Raw genomic sequence first — 24546 nt, 5'->3', positions numbered from 1 at the left:
AACTTTACCTAAGAATACTTAGGTCTAGTGTAGTTTGGTTTTGGAGTCATTTTGGTCCAAAGAATGGACCTTTATGATGAAATCTCGTTTTTGAGCTTAGGGTTGCCACCCTCAGAGCTAAAAGGGTCCCATAAGCAGTAAAGTCTCCATCTTGAATGTCTTAATGGGTTCATGCATGAGATCTAGCCCTCTTCATGGAAGTAATGCATCATTTTTGGAGTTTGGGCTTGTTTGGGCCAAGTAAAGTCACCAAGTCAGTGACTTTATGGATTAAGACGTCGAAAAGGATTAGGATCTGTGATTATAGCTTCTGAAGTGGAGTATTAAGCCCTTAATGGGAAAAGTACTTAACAGGGGATTTACGCTGAGCGTACGTACAGGTACGCCCAACATACGCACCTTCTAGCCTGTACGCTTAGCGTGCGTAGATGTACGCCCCGCGTAATCTGTCAGTATGGACTTTGTGTTATTGGGCCATGATTTGGGCCATGCTTGGGTATTTGGGCTTTCATGGGCCATCATGAGTCAGTTATTATGGGCCAAGAATATGTTTGAGCTTAGGGAAAGTCCCATTAAGGGGATTGGGCTCAATGTAGCAAATTGGGCCATTATTGGGCCACTAGTGGGCTTGGGAAGCTTACCTAGTGTTGGGCCTTTTTATATTGCAGTTTTGGGCCTTGGAAATGGACCATGTTGGACTAGGGGTAAAATGGTCATTTTACCCTAAGGAGGATTATTGTTTTGAACTAAGTGATATTTTGGTATTGATAGCTTTGGGAGTCGAGAGCTCAGCCGTTTGGGATTTTGGTGAGGCAGCGATTCGGGAGTTCGACTCTTCAGTTCAGATCGGCAGTGCGAGGTGAGTTATCCTCACTATATCAACAGGGTCTAAGGCACCAAGGCCGGCCCTTTCTCGGATTGTATACTGGTATTTGTTTGATATGCTTATTGATATGTTAGATCGGCGTCCTGGTAGTTAGGACGGTATTATGTTTAGTGACCTGTTTTAGGTCGGTATCCTGGTATATAGGATGATGCTATGTTGGTGACCAGTTAGGTCGGTATCTTGTTTGTAGGATGTTGCTATGCTATATGATCTGTTAGATCGGTTTGTTTGTCTATAGACTATTATGTGATTATATGTTATATGTACACATGGTTGTTTGATTGGGGGTTGGGTTGAGGCGGGTCCTGCTTTGTGCTGTAGGCCAACATACCCAGGGCGGACCGAATAGGCTACAGACCCGGGAGGGCACATAGCCAGGCCGAAGGCCCGACGAGCGGTCCGGATAGGCTGAAGACCCCGAGAGGGCGGTCCAGACGTGCCGAGGCTCGGAGAGTGGGCCAGATAGACTGAAGGCTCGGTGCGGGCGGTCCAGTCATACTGTAGACTCAGAGAGTGGACCAGGTGGGCTGAAGGCCCGGTGCGGGCGGACCAGTCACACTGTAGACTCGAGATGCATGGTTGTTCTGTATTTGTTGATACGATATGATTATGGTTATATGAGGTTGGTATTTTGGGGTTAATCCACTAAGCCTTCGAGCTTACAGTTTCAGTTTATTGTTTCAAGTTCAGCGGATGACCGCGGGAAGGCGAATGCGTGACCGTACACTTCCTCGATTGATGATTATGATTTCTGGGAACTCTGATGTTTAAACTATGTTGAAAACAAAATTATAATAACTTAATGGTTTTATATGATTTAAAAAGTTTTAAATTGGCTCGAATTTTATGGATGTTACAATGTAACATCCCTAAATTTCAGAATAAACTTTTCATTTAATATAAGTTTGACCAATTAAAACATTTTACTTAAAAACAATAAGTGACATTCGTTTGTTTAAAACCATAATGTTATCAGAGTCAAGTTACAAAAATGCAGAACAAAATCTTCGATGCGAGTGTATAGTCCTACTGAGCTCTTCTCACGAACAACCTGCAAAACATTTAATCCATAACTATAAACATAAAGCTTAGTGAGTTCCCCAGTTTACCACATATTCCACCATACATACAATGCATACAAGCAAAGTCCTCACCCCTAGCATCGAACAACCAAGTCTCCTATTTACATACATATATTATACATAATAGGCCCAACCCTAGGGAGTATACGAGCCCAGCTAAGACTCCATTTTCAGGGGCCACAACATGGTCTTCCGTATCGTTTCTATTACTCCATCCATGGTCTTTCCCTGCAATGCCATGAGCCACATCCTTGTCTTATATATAGGTGTTAGGGGCTAAATTCTGGTCTTTCATACCGTTGCCATGGTTCCAACCATGGTCTTTTTCTGCAATGCCATGGGCTACATCCTGGTCTTAGATATAGGTTCCAGGGGCCACATCTTGGTATTTCACATAATACATAAAGTTATATGTAGCTAAAGATTAGATAGACAGTCGAACAGATGGTCCGCCCGAGAGAAATAAATCAAATAAGAACCATGCGATAAGGCTTTAGACCCAGAGTTCTCAGGCTATCTAATTTAACCACATACAACCCTCAATAAACAATCAATACTATCATACAAACTACAAACAAGACTCTACTAGTTTAGCATATCATGACACCACGTGTCCTACAATGCACATGCATAACAAGGAAATATAGTCCACTAGCATACTCGTACTCTAACAGTACCATTATCTTATCATATAAAGGATATACAATGTCATAGGTGGCATAGTGAGAAGACTCACCTGAATCGCAGAACCGAAGAAACACCACTACACTCTCAACTCCTCACACTGATCTGAACCGCAAACCAACTATCACCAAATAAAGATCAAACCACTAGAGTTTCTAGGTTAAACTCCCTCTCTGAACACCTACACCCATACCAATAACTTTACTTAGATCATTTCCATATAATATGCATATTATACTTTATTTATACTTTTACTTCATAACCTTCTTGTATTATCATGTTGTGCACACACCTCCTCTTATATGATTATATAGGCGTTAAACCACACACTTTTATATACATATATTAGGGTAAGAATGATTCAACATATTCTTGGGTTTACACACACACATGAAACACATACCAAACATACACAACCATAAACGTAGCTTATTCTTCGTTTTAAGCACTCACATCCAACCAAACTTACAACACATGATATGGATTGTGTTTTAACCATAAAATTTAGTTCAAAATCATATTTCATACACCAAAAACATTCAAAAGTGCAGTTCTTCGTTTCTAGGATTTTTAGGGCAAAATCGAATAAAAGATGTCGTTTTCTTGGTCCTAGACACCAACACAAGACCAAGTAAAATTCATTTTCTAGTTGACAATACCTGATCCTAGATGCTCTAGGGACTAAATAACAGCATTATCAAGTGGTAAGCATGCCCAAAACTCGACTAAAAACAGTTAAAAAAAACATAATTCCCGCTATATGCATTTTCCGGTCGATTTGGAGGCTGCCGGAGGCAGCTCCAACCACCACAGTGGCAGCGAGGGGTCGGGAGTGAGACTAGGGAGGGAATGGGCCTCGTACCCGCTTCGATGGCGGCCTAAAACGATCTCTACAGTTGCTTCTTTCTCAGAAAACCCTCACCGGACCTCAAACTTTTCTCGTATTTTTCTCTCGGTTTTGAAGCTCAAGAACGGGAAGGAAAACCTTTAATCGATCAAGGGGAAGGTATTTTGGGGTAGGGATCAATTTACTTTCACAGATTTCGCTTGCTGGTCTAAATCGAGCAAAAGATCTCGCTATGCTGCTACGACGTTGCTTCATGAATCTGACTCCAAGTTTCCAATTTTGACACAACAGGTCCCTTGGGTTTGGATTTTAAACGGAATCTACCCTAAATTCGATTTTTTTTATTCAAAAGTGATTACTGAAAATGGCAGATTAGACCCTCGACTTTATATTCCATGTTATTATTATTAGACAAAATTGCAAAAATGGTCCCTGTGGTATGCAATTTTTTGGGGTTTTAGTCCAAACCACGACTTTTTTGGATTGATGGTCATTTTGAGCTAGTTTCATTGTGTTTTTGGTCCCTCTGAATAGTGAAATGACTATAATACCCTTGGGTTATTTATTTTTCATTTATTTTTCATTTCTTTCATTTTTCTTAAAATCTAAATACTTATTTATTTATTTAACTAATTAAAAAAAATAAAAGTCTCTCTCTCTCTCTCTCTCTCTCTCTCTCTCTCTCTTTTCCATCCCACCGTCTTTCCTTCCCAAAGATCCGGTGATATCTTCGGCCAACCATCATTGTTCAATAGTCTTGAAGCTTTCGATCTACTCCTTCACTTTAGTATCGACATGGATCTTCAATAGTAAACTCTATTTATTCTTCAGATCTTTTTCTTCTTCCCCATCGTGAAAGCCAGAATCAATTTGTCACCGACATCGACGTCTTTCAAATTAAGCAAAACAGAAACCGGATCGTATACACACACGATCTTCTTATTAGGGTTACGATTGGTAATGGTGAAGTTGAACTTCGAGGAGAGTTTATCCGACAAAACTGAGGTTCAATTGATAGAAATTGAGAAGGGAGGTTGCCTGAAATGCAGCACCAGTGAAGTGATTGTTTGAAATTTCTAGCCTGAGATGCAGCACCATCGGAGTTCACATCACCGTCGTCTCCACTTCCATTTGAATGCCTACATTCTCCAAGATCACAGTTCCCGATGTTATCTCCCAGATTTCCATTCTCCCCAACAAACCAATTAGGATTCCATCTTATTTAGGTTTACCGATTTTTAAAACATGATTTAAATTATCATATGAGATTTGGTTTTTTTTGGTTTGGGTGAGCGTTTCAAACGATTTCAATTTTTTAGAAGCTTTTAGAATTGTTTTTTCGTTTCTGGAGGAGTAATCGAAAGCTGATCATGTCCATGGTTGAAGGGTTTCACGAGAGGGCATCATAGGTGAAAGGCAAACTTCATTTATGATGGTGGTGGTGGCTACGATGTGCAGGTAATGGAGGGTGCTGAATATGGTGGGTTGGTGGCTGGTCGGAGGTGATGAACAGTGTTGGTCGGCCGAAGATATCACCGAATCTTTGGAAGGAAATACGATGGGATGGAAGAGAGAGAGAGAGAGAGAGAGAGAGAGAAAGAGAGAGAGAGAGATACTTTTATTTTTTTAATTAGTTAAATAAATAAATAAGTATTTAGATTTTAAGAAAAATGAAAGAAATGAAAAATAAATAATCCAAGGGTATTACAGTCATTTTACTATTTAGAGGGACCAAAAACGCAATGAAACTAGCTCAAAAGGACCACCAATCCAAAAAAGTCGTGGTTTGGACTAAAACCCCAAAAAACTGCATACCACAGTGACCATTTTTGTAGTTTTCTCTTATTATATATATATATATATATATATATATATATATATATATATATATATATATATATATATATATATATATATATATTAAAGTTATGAGAGATTATAACCGTAAAGTGACACTTTTTTTGTCAATTTTGGTCCTCCAACTTACAACATTGACTCTTCATCTTTATGCTTTTGTTCACAAACAACCCTTTCACTTTGGTTTGAATTTTTAATAACCCTCGCCTTTTATTACATATTATTAGTATTTAGTTTTTTGGCAGAAATGGTCCCTCATCATTATTATTATTATTGTTAGACAAAATTACACGATTGGTCCCTGTGGTTTACCAGATTTAACATTCTCTTTTTGGTTTTAAATTAATGTTTTATTTATTAGATAAATTGTCAGTATGGTTTACCCATGGTGACAAATTCAGTCCCTACTACCTGAAAAGACCAAATTACCCTCACATTAACGGACAAAAAACAATCAACATGCTACTTTACTTTACAAAGCAATACCTTCCGACCCCGGCAACGCCGGAGAATTATTATTATTATTATTATTATTATTATTATTATTATTATATAACCTTTTTACAATGCATTTTATTTAATTAATTCACACAACTATATTTTAACATTTAGCTATTCTTTTACTTATTTATTTTCTTTTTTTCTTTCTAATTGTATAATCACCATCTTTATTTATTAAACCCTTTCTAAAAGTAGAAAGTAATAAGACGAAAATAAAACGAGGCTTTACAAATTCTGTTATCACAATAACATCATAAAACTTAAGACATCAAAAGTAATACTAGATCAAGAGTTACCTTGTGTTACATGAAAGTGGTATCACCGCCTCTTCCCCCAATTAGATCAACATCATCCATCAAGTTATCAAGAAACAATTTCCAGTTGCTTTTGTTCCGGTGCCCTTGTTGATGAATGATGTACATTTATGAGTAGAGTAGACAATGTTCTAAAAAAAATATTATAGTTGTTTATTTAAGAAAATCAAAATTCCCGAGTTTGACCGTGTTGACTAAGTATGACCGATTTTCTCCAAATTTAATAAATTCCATTATTTTTGGCCAATTTCTAAAAGATCCTCCTGGTATATATCCAATTTCAAATATCTAACACGATGAAAAATAAAATGAATATAGGAGTGGGGCACAGTTAGTATTTAATATTATCTTAAATGATAAAATAAATAATCAAAAAATCGGAGGAAAAAAAATACTACACGCCTATTAGACGCTTATTAGGGAGAAAAAAATGCAAAAAAAATAAAATAAAATAAAAATACATGAACCGTTCTACAGAAAAAAGTTATAAATTAAACGTATAGACCATTTATGTAATTTATTCTATTAATAAAAACATTAAAACAAATAGATAAGAAAACAAATATACAAAAATGTGAATTTGTCGTGTTTTAATTTGAAAATAGAACAAATTCACAAAAAAAAATCGTAGTTTTGGAGGTACGCACACGGACACAATTCTGCTTCCAAGCGCGTTGTGTTTGTGACCGGTGCTGCAGATTTTATTATTATTATTATTACTAGATGTGAGACCCGTGTATTACACGAGTTTATTAAAAGCAAAAGTTTAATTTAAAGTTATAAGAATTACATATTTTTTAAAGTAATAGTTTTACATAAATATAAAAGATATAATAAATAAAGTAAGTAATTTAATATATAATATAGGAGATTTGAAAGATTATAGAACATTTATTATGAAATTAAATAGAATAACCTACCTTATATATATAAATCTTACTAAAATGTGGATTTAAATTTATGAAAATGAAAAATATAAGAAAATGACAAATGGAAAAAAAATAATTCAAAAACTCTTAGAGAATTACATGTGTCAAATTCAATGACAACATGACATTTGACAAAATTATTTTCATTTATTATGGAGACTAGGTGTAAAACCCGTGTATTACACGGGTTGATTAAAAAAGAAATTAAATATTAAAATGTATAAACAAGAAATATTTTTTAAAATAAAATTTTGAAATAAGAAATAAAAAATGTATTAATTGCAATTTAATATTATATTTATGACATTTAATACTTTACATATATAAATATAATGTGACTTTTTAATTTTAAATTTTGAAAAACCTAAGAATTGAAATGTGGATATTATTTATTTCAAAAATATTACAAAATGACAAGTGTCAAAACTCATGAGAGATTGACATGTGACAAAATGGATCTTCATTTATTATAGTTAATTATATATTATATTATTATTATTGTTATTATTATTATTATTTTAGCGGTGCTGCAAAAATGATGAAACCAACTGTATTATATTCGTCGAAGAAGTTAAAGAAAGAGAACCTTAAGAGTATGCGGTACGGGTCCAAACGAGAAGAAACGCGGATGAGGTGGCACCCCTCAACAGCGTTACGACGAGCTGCACACCGCCCCCCATCTCGTTGTTGCTCGTTGCGTTGATTCTCGTTGCCATGGAAACGAAGTGTAACGCCCAAAAAAATAACCGTTGTCACTATAGACCGTTTGAAAACGGTCAAATTCAATTTTTTTTTTTTACCTTTTTACCTATATATATATATATATATATATATATATATATATATATATATATATATATATATATATATATATATATATACTCATTTTATTTCAAATTTTTATAAACCTTTCTCTCATTCTTTCTATATCTTATACACATATTTTCTTAGAATTTCAAAAAATGGAGCAAAACCCAAACACCCCCCCTCCATCATCAAACCCAAACACAACCTCGCCTCTCGGATTTGCGGGGTATGAAAATTATTTCAACCTTTTATCGTCTCAAGGTTCACCACAAATCCCATACCAATGCGCCGCTTTCAATCCCACTTCACCGCCACTGCAATTTCCCAACTCACCTTACGTTCAACAAAATCAATTTGGTCAAAACCCAAATTTACAACAAAATCTTTTCTCTACTTTTGGTTCGATGCAACAAACAACCAACCAACCATCGCCTACAACACAACCATCAGTTCAAGTGGAAGCGGGAAGTAGTAAGAAAGGGAAAGGGAAAGGAAAATCGAAAGGGAAATCAATAGCGGTAGAAACAGAAAATGCAGACGTTCCACAATGGTGGACACCGGAGGAGGAATACGCTTTGACGACAGCTTGGTGTGCTACTTCAAAAAACGAACTTCGCGGAAATGGAATGAAAAAAGGAGCTTATTGGGGCGGTGCTCGACAAGTTTTAAGCTATTTTAAAGAAAAATCCGTATCGCAACAATGACATGTTGAGCAGCAAATGGGGTATGATAACTAAGCGGTGCAGCAAATTCAACGGTATTTACAACCGGCTTGAGGCGCAACAACAAAGCGGAACCAACGAATTTGATTTGTTCAAATCTGCTAAGGAACAATATCGGGTTGAAATAGGTCATGTTTTCGACTTTGAAAAATCATGGGAATTGTTGCGAGCGGATCCAAAGTGGAATAAAACGCCTACATCGTCGGAGGTTCAATCCAAAAGGTCTCGCAATTCTAGCTCGGTCGACGTGTCGGACGCACGGACTAACATCGACCTAAACGCCGACGACGATGAGATCCAGAATGATATCCAAGAGATATCCTCACCACGACGACCGCCCGGACGCGACAAAGCGAGGCGCGCTGCAAGACATGCGAAGGAGGTGGAGACGAGAGCAAAAGATGCGGCGGAAATGAGAGCGAAATTCGACGAGCTTAATTTATTAATAAAAGAAAAAAATGAGTTGAAACGTCGTCATTTGGAGTTCCTGGAAAGGCAGGCACGGGAGAAGCAGGAGCAAAAAGAGAGGGAACTAATGACACATCAGTTGTCAATTCTTCGGACGAGCGAGGAGGGTTTGGCGCCTGCTGATCTAGCGGTGCTACAAACGATGAATGAACAAATTAGAAAGAAATATTTAGGTTAATTAGGATTGTTATGTGGTTTTAGTAGTAATCTGAATGATATTTTAGTTATAATATTAGGTTTAAAATTATGTTTTTTTTAATTGTAATCGTAATTTTAGATTTTAAATATTATGTCTTTTTTTTTTTTTTTTTAAATTTTATTTTTTATAAAAAATATATTCATTTTAATGATTAAAAAAATGCAAAAAGAAAAAAAAAATGAAAAAGTAAAAAAAACGAAAAAGTAAAAAAAAACCCAATTTCGGAAAAAAAAATAAAAAAGAAAACATATTTATTTTCAAAAAGTTGGTGTTGTATCTTGTTGCCAATTTCCTCATTTGCTGTTATAACACCACTTGCTTATGTGACATGTGAGGTGACACAACTTGGTGTTGCACCTCGTTACCCACACCTAATGCTCTAAAGAAATGGTTATACACGTTTTTTTCGGGAATTTATGAAACTAAAATGAAAATTCGGTCGTCATTAGAGAAGGAGATAAACGGTTTTAAGAAATAAACGCAAAAGGAGATAAATAGTTTTAAAAATAAATATAGTGGGTGCCAATGGTTTCGAGAAAAATACACGGCTGCCGTTTGGTTGTAGGTGGTTTCACAAAGATAAAATATTAGTAAAAAGATAAATTTTCATGTGTGGATCATTTTTTTTTAAATGTTAAATAACAAATTAATCATTGTCGTCTTAAGAACATCTAAAATGTGATTTCAAAATATACAAAATCTATTTTAATAAATAAAAACATTTCTACTATTTATCACATTCTCATGTATTTTGATACACATAATCTTTTAGTTAATTCTTAGAAATTAATTTTCATTTGTCATTTTATGGTAATTTTTGATTTTTTTAATTAACTATTCTAATTTACAAGTTATAAAAAGTAATTAATATGTAATTAATTTCTTTTCTTATATTTTTAAATTTTAATATGTTTAATTTAATATACATAATTTAAAATTGATATGTTTCTTTCAAAATTCATTTTCATTTTCAAATTTTATATTTTCATATATAATTTTTTTTAATCAATTAATATAGTACACAAGTCTCACACCAAAATAATGAATATACCGAGTTGAATAAGTCTATAAATTTCCAATATTAGCCTTAATCTTCTTGTAGAGTATAGTATGTGGAAAGAATATAGTTGTGGTTTATTAAAATTCATTTTTTAAATAAAAATAAGCAAACTTGAAGAATAATTTGTAAAAATTCTAAGACATGTAATGTATGCAGGATATAAAAGTAATAATTTTTTTTTAGTTTATATCTATCTTTCTAGTCATATAAAATAATAATATATAAAATCTATCAATTCTTTTAATTGTTTTTTTTTTAATTTTAAATTTATTTTGATTTGATAAATAAAAAAGATTAATAGAAACAAAAGAGAGAAAAATATTCTCAAGATATAATAACGGACAAGTTTAAACTAAGACATGTCTTAGCCACCTTGCTTTTACGACTTTTAATTATCTTGGTTGATGCTTGTGGATAAATGGCAAACAACCTCCCAAAATGCAATGGTTCAAAGAACATTAAAAAAAAACATGTCAATCAAGTAAACCGATACCATTTCTATTAAAATGAATATATTTGTTGTGTTTTTGTTCATTTTTAAATACCTATACAAAGAAAGGAACTTTGGTTTTATAGGATTAAATATTATAAACTAGATGAATCTCTACATGTGTTATACAAATAAAATTATGTAACAAAAATAATATATTGTTAAAACTATATAATATATTGTTATTAATTATGAAACAACAACTTTATATTAAATTAAAAAATAGATATAAAAATTGCTATTAGATTTGTGTGTATAGTAAACCGTACCGTGCAGCCGTTGATGATATGGATAGAACCACATTAAGAAAAACAAAAGACTGAGAACCACATTAAGAAAAACAAAAGACTGGGTGAGGTTCTTTATCTCACAAATTTCACGGCTACTTCTTTCTTCTCGTGATTGGCCAACCAAAAATATTTTGTGTTTTTGAATTCCAACGGATATATATATATATATATATATATATATATATATATATATATATATATATATATATATATTGTAACGAACGTCATTTGAGGTATTAATTATTAAATATTTTTTAAATTATTGTTGGGCTAAATATGGATAAAAATGACTATTGGATTGGACTTTAGCAAGTGGGCCAAAGAATTGGGCCGCCCATAAGACGTATGTTGGGCGTAGCCTTGGTGTACGCGGGGCGTAGAGGCGCGCATTGGATGCGGGGGACGCGCGCCCGTACACGAAGGGTACGCGAGCAGATGCCAAAACCTTAATTTTTAGGGTTTAAGACATATAAATACCCCATTAGGGATGTGCGTTTGGACCGAATACCCGAACTGACACCGAAACCCGGACCGGACCGACCCGAATTAGGACCGAATAAGTTATTTGGGTCGGTTCTCGGGTATCTATTTTTGCCCAATTCGGGTTTCGGGTTATTCGATCTGGGTTACCCGAATAAAGATTTAATCGGGCCAAAAAGACCGACTCGGAAAGTGAATAGTCACTTGAACCGAATAACCCAAATAAACCGAAATGATCCGAATAACCCAAATAAACCGAAATGACCCGAATAACCCAAGTAAGAAAATTCTATATTTAGTTCAAGAAAAAAAAATATTAAATTAATATTTTTTTTCATGAACTAGATATAAAATTTCTTTATTTGGGTTATTCAGTCCATTTCGGTTTATTTGGGTTATTCGGGTCATTTCGGTTTTTTGGGTTATTCGGTTCAAAAACATAGTGTAAATGTTTATTTGGGTTATTTCGGTCCTATCGGGTTAATAACCGAACCGAAACCCATACTACCCGAACCGAACCGATTCGTATTAGTATAATCGGTCCGAGTTTCGGTTCCCATTTTTCATCCAATTTGGGTTTCGGGTTCGGGTCGGTTTCGGCCCGAAGCACATCCCTATACCCCATTATAGCCACCCCCTGGCCTCCTTACCAGCCCCCACCCTCAGAAAACCCTAATACGCCCTCAGACTCCATTGTTGTGTGTGTTTGACCTTTTGAGCTTATTTTGGTGAAGAAAAGCTTGGAAGAAGAGAAGAGGAGTTGAAGAAGAACTTGAGTATCTTGAGCTCAAGGATCTGGGACTATTTCATCTTTTGGCACTCAAAGGAGGTATAAAGCTTCTAACTTTCCTCTTAGAAGCTTAGATCTAGGATTATGGAGCTTTGGACCTTTTTAGGTCCAAAGGATGGATCTTTATCATGCAACTTCATTTTTGAGCTTATGGTTGTCACCCTTGGAGCTCAAAGCATTCCTTTAGAAGTAAAGTTTCAACCTTTAAGGCCTTTATGTAACCATGCATGAGATCTAGCCATTTCTATGGAGTTAGTTGCTATTATTCTATGTTTGGGCTCATTTGGTGGGTTGCAAGCCACCAAGTGATTATGGATCAAGACATTGAAGAGGACTTGGATCTGTGATTATAGCCTTTGGATTAGAGTATTAAGCACTTAATGGGAAAAGTGACTTAACAGGGAAGTACGCTGGGCGTACATGCAGGTACGCGCAGCGTACATGCCATTTAGCCAGTACGCTTAGCGTACAGAGGAGTACGCCCCGCGTACTCAACATATATGGGCTTGGCGTGTTTTTGGGCCTCGGTTTGGCCCATACTTTGGACTTTGGGTCTTTGGGCCTTAGTGGGCCATCAGAAGTCAGATAATTAGGGCCAATAATATGTTTGGGCTTAGGGTAAGGCCCATTAGAGGGAATGTGCTCAATTTAGCAAATTGGGCCATTAGTGGGCTACTAGTGGGCTTGGGAAGCCTACCTAGTGTGGGGCCTTTTGTATTAGGGTCTTGGACCTTAGATATGGACCAAGTAGGACCAAGGGGTAAAATGGTCATACTCCGGGGAGTCGTCGGAGCAGCCAGCAGAGATTCCTCACGCACGAGTTCAACATTCAGTTTGAGAGGTGAGTCTTCTCCTATAGGAACGAGTCTAAGGCACCAAGGCCGGCCCGTTTATGTGTGATTGTATGTGCCGGGGTTAGCCCGATGTAGATTTTATGTTCCGGACTTCGATCTGATGCCGGGGCAAGCCCGAGGAAGTTAGTATGCTTGATGTCTTCGTGATTCTTGCATGTGTCTAATTATGTGTTCCGGACTTTGGTCCGATGCCGGGGCAAGCCCGAGGAATGTTAGCTTTCATGTTTATGTTTATGTTTATGTTATGCTTGTTGATATGATATGTATACCGGACTTCGGTCTGATGCCGGGCGGGGCCCGATGCAGGGGCTAGGCCCAAGTTATGCCGGACCTCGGTCCGATGCCGGGCGGGGCCCGATGCAGTGGGCTAGGCCCAATATATGATTATGTGTATGATATGTGGTAGCTTGGGGGGACTCACTAAGCTTCGTGCTTATGGTTTACAGTTTTGTTTTCAGGTACTTCCACTAGCAAAGGGAAGGGCTCGGGATGATTGCAACGCACACACCATAGTTCAGCCTGGGGCGTTTTAGACTTTGATATTTTGTCATATGATTTGATACATCATTTGATGTGATGTTTTGAGACACATGGTTTATGATTTTATTTATAATAATTTATGAGTTATGGTTTTATTAATGTTTTAAAAACGAATTTTTTGGACCGTATTTTTGGGGTGTTTCATATATATATAACTTTGCCACTCTTAAATACTAAACAATTATACAATATTTTTTCTCACACCAATTTCTATATTTTCTCTCAAAAAGTCATTAAACCATAATGTCGTCATCGTGATCTAGATCGTCGGATTCGAAGGCGTTACAAGAAGCAACGTCTCGATTCCATCATCGCAAAATCAGACACATATTTTCAAAACCGAGAAGCTTAAAGTTCACGTTCTCGAATGAGAAGACCTCCGCTGAAGAGAATTGTGAAATCTCACACAATTGTCTTATAGAAGACTATTCTGCAGATGACACCGTGTACGCTGAAAAGTTTTGATGACGGTTCCAGATATGGAAAGAGTTATTTTGACGTATTGTTGGTAACTTGGAGGTTTGATTTCCATATTTTGAGTTGAAGCGGGGTGGGAGATGTAGAAAAAGTTTTTCTCCATTTCAAAAATGTATATTCAGAGTTTGTCAGTTAGCATACAAAATGGGAGCAGACAAATGAGATGAGTATTTGAGGATGTCCGGGCAGACCACCCGAGAAAGTGTGTACAAGTTCGGTAAAGTTGTTATTTGGTTTACGTCAAACGATATTTGCGCAAACCAACGATCAATGATATCTACCAATGTGTACATGGTGCATGAAAACGAACATGAGTTCCTCGGAATGCTAAGTAGCATCGATTATATGTACCGGTCTTAGGCATTGTGCCTTAACGCATGGTGTGGTCAATAAATGTGAGGTGGTCATAAAGAGCAAACGATTATTTTAGAAGGAATTGCGTCTCACAATCTTTGTATATGACATGCATTCTTTGGTCTTGCTGGAGCAAATAACGACATCAGAGTTCTTAACCAATCATCGATATTCAACGACATCTATCTTGGAAAGGCGTGCGATGTACCGTTTCAAGAAAATGGAGTAGCATACATGCATGGGTACTATCTTACTGATGTGATATATCGTAAGTTATATGTTTTCTTGAAATCATTCACATGTTTGAACGACAAAAAAAAGTTTAAGACGACACAAGATGTAATGCCCCAAAATTCAACCCAAGTTTTTCATTCAAAAAGTTAACTGATTATTCAATTCACAACTTACGGATATTTTAGATAAAACCATTTAACTCAAAACATTTATCAGAGTATCATCAAAAGTTATCATGTGCACAAATCTCCCATGGATGCAATGCAATCGAGCCGTGCCCCTCCTTTAATATAAGAAGTACTTGAAACACATGTAATCAACAACTATAAGCACGATGCTTAGTGAGTTCCCCAAAATACCACATACAACACATCACAAATAAACAACTATGAGTTATCAGCAACCTTGGAGACTACCCAAAGTCTCAGTGGGCAAATAACACGTCATGTGGGTTATCAGCAACCCTGGAGACTACTCGAAGTCTCAGCACACACAGTAACAAGTATCACAGTAACAACAAATAGACTCAACTGGTCAGCACTTATATATATATATATATATATATATATATACACACACACACACACACACACATACACATACATACACACAAGCAAGTATAGTGAGAAGACTCACCTTGCATAGAAGACTGATAAAACTTACACCCAAACTGTCAGAACTAGACTCCGCCTATTAATCACACCAAATAACCCTAATTAGCAATTAAGGTAATTATCTAAACTCAAATAGTCCCAAACCAAGACTAATCCACAATTTGGGAAAAAAGACCATTTTGGCCCTTCCAAGACCAAAACCCTTACAATTTGACCAAAAGTCACACTCGGTCAAAAAGTCAATGATCCAATCGACCTTACACATAGCGTACCAAGGCTCTATGCATGACGTAGAGCACAAAGCCCGAAAACGAGCTCCCAGCTGGCTACGCGGGGCGTAGCCAGATTTACGCTCATCGTACTCTGCCTAAATCCAAGTCTTAATTTTTAAGCTCTTAATCATTAAGACACTTCACCCAACCTCATATCTGGCCCTAAAAGACATTCTAATCCATAAAGTCTCCAACTTTATGCCTTTACATGGCTAAAGAGAGCTCAATCCCAAAACCCTACCTTCTAACATCACCAAAAACTCCATAACTCATGCATGGATGAAAGGAAAGGACCAAGCTTGCATTTTTACGACACCATGCACTCAAAAACGTCTGAAAGGACAGCTCAAATGGTCTGGAGTAGTCCATACTCACAAGGACCAAGGTTTTGGGACAAAAAGCTCATAAAACCCAAAACTAGCTAGATTTAACAAATGGAATGTTATGTTTATTTTTTAAATAAGTCATTAATTTTAATTGACTTCTTACATATTTTACTTCTTTCATGTAGATAGGGTGCACAAATCGAAGTCGAGTTGCAACCATGGGTGTTACCGCTATAGTTTCTCAATAAATAAATGTCAAACTTCAGCATGAAATATATTCTTTTAATATTTCAAATGCATAGTAATTTGAAACTGTTTTGTTTAGCTTCTGTCACTCAACCAATTTTCGTTTATGATGTTTTTTCAGTGGGGCTATTCTCCACGCTTTTAAGCCTGTACTTCTGATAACATAGTGGTCAAATTTATAACTGATGACATGTTACAATGAAAATTTGTTGGTGAAATTGATCTTTAGGGTAACAGGTTACATTACTTTGTTTTTCTTCTTAAAAGAATACATTGTCCGGTTCCTTACCATTCTTTCTTGCAGTTTTTGGTACTTATTTGAGGTTTTTTTTAAATAGTTTTGGTTCCTGCTCCAACTAAATGACTACATTACCCTTTCTTTTTCCCTCTCTCTAATCTACTCAACTACAATATGCATTGGGCCCGTCTAGAAGATGGAGAAGGTGTTGATTCTATACTCGCAAATGTGTTGTTACAGATCGAGTCTCAATTCCAAGGGTGAATTGGTTCATGAGACTTGAAGAGAAAGTGGTTTTCATCCTTTTTCTATTACAATAAGACATTGTTCTCTTTTATTTTTTAAACTCTATTTAGTTATAGCATTGTACTTTAAAACTTGAATTATGTTGCTATAGTGGGATGGATTTTTACATTGAATTAGGATGAAACAAAAGTAGGATGTTACTTTGTTAAAAAAAAAAAAATCCAACCCGGGGCGAAGCTCGGGTGGTTTTTTTTTCTAGTTATATATAAATACATATTATTTAAGGTCGTGTATTTTGTTGCATAAGGTCGGATGTGAGTCTTGAGGTCATATAATGTTGATCGACGAAAACTATAGGTGTTGTTTTATTTATTTATTTATTTATAAAATACATCTTCAAACCACTTATTATTGCACGACGTAGCACACACGTAACACTTTTCATCTCGTAGTTGTTTGTTTTTCGGAAGTCTTCGTAGTAAAAAACCTCTGCGCGTGTTCTGTATGGGGCAGCACTTATATTGCAGCTTCCAACCTCTTCAAACCTAAAACCTACAAAGAAAAATTGGGCCTACACTCCATAAAAAAAAACACCGCAATCTCCCATCGTCTCCCCCCATCGACACGACTGCTTCCTTGTCGTCGTCACCTCCTCGTTGTCACAACCTCCTTTGCCGGCGCAACCTCCTTCCCCGACGCACCCTCATTCCTCGTCTGGTCAATCGACTTCAGGTAAGTTCCTTTTTTTTTTCTTTTATTCTTGTTGAAATCTTACTAAATCTTGATTATATGTTGAAATCTTGCTGAATTAATGTTTCACACGTTTTTTTTTTTTTTTTGGTTTATTTTTGCTAAAAGGTCACAAATTTATGCTGAAATGTTGTCGAAATGTCACAAATTTATGCTGAAATATCATAAATTTTTACTGAAATGTCATACATTATGCTGAAATGCCGTTATTTTTTGCTGAAATGTGATAAATTGTTACTAAAATGTGATAAATTGATGCTGAAATGTGATAAATTGTTACTGAAATGTGATAAATTGATGCTTGAAATGTGATAAATTGTTATAAAATCAGTTTATTTAAACTTTTTAATATCTGCAGCAGCATGCAGATGTTGAAAAACAAACACGCTTTTTATTACAGTTTGCAACCGTTTGGTCTATCTCTTCTGCTGCAGAGGGTTGCAGAGGTGGTCCGTAAATTTTATGAATTTTTGCTTAAAAAAACAAACACCAGACTAGCTTTTTAAAATATTGTTTGTGAGTATTAAATAATGATTAAACATATATTATTGATTAATTATTGTGAACCCATAACAAAATGTACACGAAAATTTTGTATACAATACGATAAGAACGAACAACAGTGTGGATGGGTGGTCCAGTTAAAGACTTAAAGGCTCAGCTTCTTTTACTGTGCTAAGGACTTGCGGACCGGTACGATTTTCAACTGATGTTTGAGCGATGTGGAAATCCCTGTGATTTCCGTGATGTCAAGCTCATGGGGTTTCAATCCATCTGGAAGCTTCCAATCAAAATGATACAAGAAATTAGCAAGTGGGTATTCAACCATACTCAACCCAAATGTAAGTCCGGGGCAAATTCTCCGGCCAGCACCGAACGGAATGAACTCGAAATCTGCACCCATGTAATTGATCGGACAGTTCTCAAATCTCTCCGGGATGAAGCTTTCTGCATCTTTCCAACTGTCAGGGTCTGTTCCACAAGCCCAAGCGTTTACAAGGATCTTAGTTTTGGCCGGAATATCGTATCCGTCGACGTTGCAATCTTGCCGGCATTCTCTGGGTACTAACAAAGGTGTAGGAGCATGTAACCTCAGTGTTTCCTTTACTATTAGTTTCAGGTAATGCAAGCTTTGTAAATCCGTTTCGGTGATTGTGTCTCCTTTCACCACCGATCTCACTTCTTCTTGTGCTCTCTTCATCATCTCAGGGTTCCTCATGAGCTCAGTCATCGCCCATTCAAGTGTTGCTGAAGATGTATCTGTTCCAGCAGTCAACATATCCTGCATTAAACCAAAAACATGTTAATTAGATTATGAATTTAAAATCCATGTACATGTTTGGTGGTTGGAAGTTTGTATATATTTATATATTCGTACCAGAACAACGGCTTTGACATGTTCATCTGTGACTGTGAAATCCAGTCCACCGGTGTCTTTGACTCTCAAAAGAACATCAACTAGATCTTCTTGATCGCTCTTGTTTCTTCCTTTAGATCTGTGTTCCTTTAACACATCTTCCAAGATGTCATCAAGCTGTTTCTGCATCTTCAACCACTTGGCTTTCTTCCCCAAGATCACATTAAGAAACTGTAGACCAGGATAATACGATGCTAGATTGAAAGCACTCAAAGTTTTCAACACATCATACAACACCTCGATCAAAGTAGCCTGGTCTTTGCAGGAATCTCCCAACGTAGCCTTGCAGATGACATTATTCACCATCTCCACAGTCATTTCCGTGAAGTTGACGGTTGTTCCGGCTTGTGATTCAAGAACCTTACTGATACGACGAAGCTCCTCTTCCCGAATAGAGCTAAAAGATCGAACTTTTTTGGCACTAAGAAGCTCCAAGGTGCAAATCTTCTTCATCTGCCTCCAGTATTCGCCATATGGAGCCCACCCAATGTCTTGAGCTTTATAAAAGAATATTTGGGAGGTTGTGGTTGTGGGTCTGTCAGCAAAGCTGATATCGTTGGTTTTCATGATCTCTCGAGCAAGTCGAGGTGTAGACACGACGACTGTAGAGACTTGTCCGAGCTGTAGGTGCATGATGGGGCCATATTTCTTGGCTAAGCTTCTAAGAACTCGATGAGGAGTTGGGCTTTTAAGTTGGTGTATGTTTCCGATGATGGGTAGTTTTGGTGGACCTGGTGGCAAATTCTTGGAGGTCTTGGGTGATAATGCCCAAAAGACAAAGAGAATGAATGAAGCCACAGCGAGGGAGACGATGGTGAGAGGCTCCATTGTTGTAGGTGGTGGTGGTTGTCATTAAGCTAATGATGCTGGTATTTGTAGTACGCTAGATTTGTTGATGGATTATGATTGTGCGTCAAGATTGAACGACAACATTTTAGACTATAAATATTAAAATGCATAGTCATGGAACGCCACACAAAACGTCAATTTCTTACTTATTCTATTTTGTGTCACATGATTGGTGTCGATCGATTATATTGGATATTGGTCAATAAATGTACACTTCATTTTTCTTAGTCCTAAGTTTTAAGTGATTAAATATAGAGAAAATCACATTCTTAACCAAATGGCTTAGGGATTAAACAAAATTTCCACATTTTCTACTAATAACATCTATTTCAAATTGGTCCATTTTAGAACTTATTCTATGAAGTGTAAATAATTTTGACAACTGTTTGTCTTTTAAGTGTTAATTTGGTTTCGCATTAGGTGTTGAAAATGTGCCAAAATCCTAATTTTAAGTGATAATGTGTTGTTGTGGGATGAACCTTTTGTGAAAGTGTTGCCTTTGACGGTTATGTATCAGCTTGTACTTTCTTGTTTTGTGCAATCTTTTTTCATTACTGCATGTTTATTATTTTATGCGAGTTCCGAAATTATCATCTCCAAGGTTGCCATTATTTGGTTTTAAGGTGTCACAGTTAGATAGAAAAGTTTCCTTGATATTATAGATTTTATATTATCATCTCCAAGGTTGCCATTATTTGGTTTTAAGGTGTCACAGTTAGATAGAAAAGTTTCCTTGATATTATAGATTTTATATTATGACTATGACTATTTTTAGACTATATATAAAGCAATTACTACTACAAAATGCCTTAAAAAACCCGGTTAAAAGCTTTATATAACCCGGTTTGCGACTGAGTTTCTTATCAGCGGGTCTTATTCAGAAAACGTAATAGAACCTAGTTTTCCAATTGGGTCATATAATCGCAATAAAGACCGGTTCCTCAGTTTAAAACCATGTTTTTCTTCCTTACCATGATCACTTTTGTGCGACAATATAACTCGGTTCATATACATACAATTGGTCCATTCTTCTTGTATTTTATAACCATGTTCTACAATATTCAAAAGGGTCTTATAACTAGTTTAATTTTTTTATTTTTAATTAATTTTATAAACCCAGTAACAACATGGTTACAAGTTACAATGATAAATTCACAACAAAACTATAAAAAAACATTTTAATTAAGCATGGATTTGTAAATGTTGACATGCCAATTAACCCAACCGTAATAGACATCGATAAAAAACATCATTCAAAGAAAAAATATGTCTGTTTAACAAAAAAATCATTAATTTGGTAAGTTCCTGCTACATCATAAAACTTGAATAAAAAATTAAAGAAAGAACACCCATGATCCAATCGTAGAGGAATTGTCCCAAACAGTTCTATCATTTATCATCAACGAATAACAAACAAAACAAATAATTAGTTTTTTAACATAATTATAAGACAGCTGATTTTAAACAATTTCAAGCACATGACATTTTTTACTACATAAAATTACATCATCATATCATATTGGAGCAATGTGAGGGTGGTGGATGTAAAAAAAGAAGAATGTCAACAAACTATCATTAAACTATAACTAGGATGTTATAAATATGAACAACTAACCATATATCATTAAAAGTAAGATGTCATCATTGGATTCCATCTCTCGTTCCCACTAAGGTTTCTTGCCCCGATACCCATGATAGCCTAGTAGGGTAGGATTCTTAAAAATCTTTGAGCTTGTACCTTTCTGAATTTTTACCTACAAATAGAAGTAACATAGTTAAAACATAACAACATAACAAGTAATACTCAAAAGAGACATTCACGTATCAGAAAACTAAAATTCCTCAAATTATACCCTCTCTTTAAGTTTTCTAATGTAGCCTCATCCAGATGCGGGTAGATATTAAGTATATCTCATTTCTTGTCCAAGAAATGGGTTTAAGCCTCTTCTTGAAGGCTCTCCACTAGTTGTGATAGTGGTTGTTGACTTCTTGTTGTGGCTGAGCATCCAATATATTTATTCTGGAGGACATTTATAAATAATGATATTATAACATCATAAAAGGTGCATATGTAAGAGAAAAAAGCAGAGTAAGGGTTTTTTTTTTGTTTTATATCATCTGGAATTAATTCAGAATTGATTGGAATTAATTAAAGGTGCATCCGAGCTGTAATTTTTCAATAGTTGAACAAATGAGAGGATCTAGAAACATCTATCATTTGGATGGTTTTGAGGACCCTCTTAGGGTTTCTAGAAGCCTCCAAATGATAATTAGGAAACTAGATAATTGTCTGATTTGTAATATTATTATTATTGTTGTTGGATAAGGTGTCTAAGTCCATAACTATTTCTGGTATGTACTTGACCCGACCCGGCATGGTCCATTTGGGTTGCATGGCACCATGCGTTGGATAAACTAAATGAGAGAAATAACACTTATGGTTTATTAATATATTATAAGTTATAATATATTAATAGTATTATTTAATTAGTTTGATCAAGAATTAATTTAGAATTAATTAAGTGATCAAAAGATAACTAATTAAATATATGGGTTGATTATGTAAATCATCCAAAACTTATATAGTGGGCTAAGAGGCTCCATGGATTATCAAGTTGAGTTCCACCCATAGGATGCTCCATGGATGCTCCATGGAGTTAATCCATGGATCATGGAAATGAAGAGTCATGTTACATTAGGGTTTACCTAATGCAACACACTATATAAACCATGTGACATCTCCCAAAATCGGCTACACTAAGAAAAACAAGAGGGCTAGAGCCGATTTTAGAGTGTTATACATTCTCTCCAAGTTTACTCCATAGCATTTGGTGTTGTGTGAAGCATTTGAGGCATCACACTTGGGGTGCTAGGCTCACAAGGTTTCAAGGAATCAAAATCAACAACAAGGTATGTTATTCTATCTTACATTTAAGTTAAATGTTCCCCATGTATGCTAGATAGGATCATGAACCTTGGAAATCATCTTGCATGAATTTTAGACAAACATAGATCCAAGGTTTATTAGGGTTGCATGTACACTTAGGAAGTGTTAGAATGCTCAAAACCCTTCAGTGGTATCATAGCCTAGGCTTGTTTGTTTGTTATTTGTGCAAAAATGTGTTAAAAAATCGAAATTGCTTGCTGTCTTACGACTGGACTCGCCGAGTCCATGGGGGGACTCGACGAGTCCAAGTGCAAATTCATCCTACTCGCCGAGTAGGTTCATGCACTCGACGAGTAGGAGGCCCTGACAGCAGATTTTCGATTTTTGTTGTTGGAAATGGACTAGAAACATTACCCTAAACTGTTTTGGTGCTTTAAAACTTGTTTTAGATGGTGTAGAGTTTATGCTAATCCATTTACAATGGCAATTATCAAAAATTACAAGTTTTAAGAATAATTTATGACTCTTGAAATGTTCATATTCATGTTCTTGAACTTATGAAGATTAGATGATCATAGGAATTGTTTGTAACCTACTTGGTAGTTTAATTCATGATCATTATGTGTTTTAATGGAGTCCATAACTTGTCCTCAAGTTATGGAAAAACCAAAGGTCACACTTTAATAAAAGCCATTAAAAGAACACAAGGGTTATAAAAATGAAGAGTCTTCATTTTTAATACTCAATTAATTCATAAGTTATAAGAAATGAAAAGTTTTGAAAGTTTACAAAACTTGCCCTCAAGTTTTAGAACAAGTAAAGTCATGATTAAAACTTTAGTTCCAACCCATAGAATTTTAAAAGTTAAAATTCAACCCTTATACTTTATAATATTATAAGTTAATAATATATATGTATAAGATCAAGTCGTCTTACCACTAGTACGCCTCATTCACGAAGTCGGTCTATAAGGGGGGTATAAGGTTGTTGCCTATAAAATGGCAACTTAATGGGTGTCCACTCTCACCCACCGCTTCCTTGATCGGTGGAGGGTCGTTAGCCGAACGGGTAGGACAAGGACTTATAAATTCTCATTAAAAGTATAATGAATATTATAAAGTAACTAAATGTTTTATTAAATTCCCAATCTTAGTTACTTTAGGAAAATGTGAATAAGGTGCTAATCCATGAAATTACACTTTACACTTTGTTTAAGTCGTTAGTGGAGCGTGTGTGGTTAACCGGCACACTAACTTGGACTTAACAAGGTAGGTAAAGGGTGACTTAAAGTTTATTATAGGTCGGTGGAGCGCGTGTGGTTAACCGGCACATCGATTGCGTAATAAACATTGAGGGTACCAAGTGATTTGCATGGTTACTTCACACCTCGTTTTGTGATCCTCGGTATCCCAGTCACAAAACTTGGAGGGCACACTCGAGATTGAAACATGCCTTTGAAAAGTTCATTGAATCTCAAAAGAATCTAGGAATTTCTAAGAACCAAATTAAAAACTTAATATATTAATATTTCGTTTTGGTGGAAATTGGTGAATCGTCATTCACCTACCTTTCAAATATGTTATTACTTAGATTACGGTATACCTCTTCTAAGTATAATATATTGTGATTGGGTCCTAGCCTTAATATCACATTTGGGTGTTTTTATTAAGGACTATATTTATATCTAAACTAATCTTGTTTTCCTTCTTGCTCAGATGTCTTCAAACAATGCTGCTTCTGGCTCTAATCCTAATGACTCCTTTACCCTTATGAACTTGTGTGGGAAAGTCACTTTTGATGGATCCAACTTTAATGAATGGATCAGAAACATCAGGA

At 35.7% G+C, this 24546-nt stretch overlaps 1 protein-coding gene across 1 annotated transcript; it reads right to left on the bottom strand.

Annotated features, from left to right (window-relative positions):
- Positions 1-18080: 18080 nt before the first annotated feature.
- LOC145124445 (costunolide synthase-like) lies at positions 18081-19822 on the bottom strand. The gene is made up of 2 exons (XM_079059765.1): positions 18936-19822; positions 18081-18839 (listed from the first exon to the last, which is right to left on the bottom strand). The coding sequence occupies exons 1-2, from the start codon at positions 19800-19802 to the stop codon at positions 18225-18227; spliced, it is 1482 nt and encodes a 493-aa protein (XP_078915891.1). The 5' UTR covers positions 19803-19822; the 3' UTR covers positions 18081-18224.
- Between the last annotated feature and the right edge of the window lie 4724 nt (positions 19823-24546).

The sequence above is a fragment of the Lactuca virosa genome, chromosome 7, assembly GCF_052849685.1.
Source record: "Lactuca virosa cultivar CGN04683 chromosome 7, Lactuca_virosa_CGN04683_v6, whole genome shotgun sequence".
NCBI classification, from domain to species: domain Eukaryota; kingdom Viridiplantae; phylum Streptophyta; class Magnoliopsida; order Asterales; family Asteraceae; genus Lactuca; species Lactuca virosa.
This window is presented reverse-complemented; position numbering and strand designations above follow the sequence as displayed.

Bases quoted from the DNA above. Each gene is read 5' to 3' on its own strand.
- LOC145124445 (XM_079059765.1), bottom strand. From the start codon at position 19,802: ATGGAGCCTCTCACCATCGTCTCCCTCGCTGTGGCTTCATTCATTCTC. The intron at 18,840-18,935 runs GTACGAATATAT...GGTTTAATGCAG, and splicing joins ATGTCAAAGCCGTTGTTCTG to GATATGTTGACTGCTGGAAC.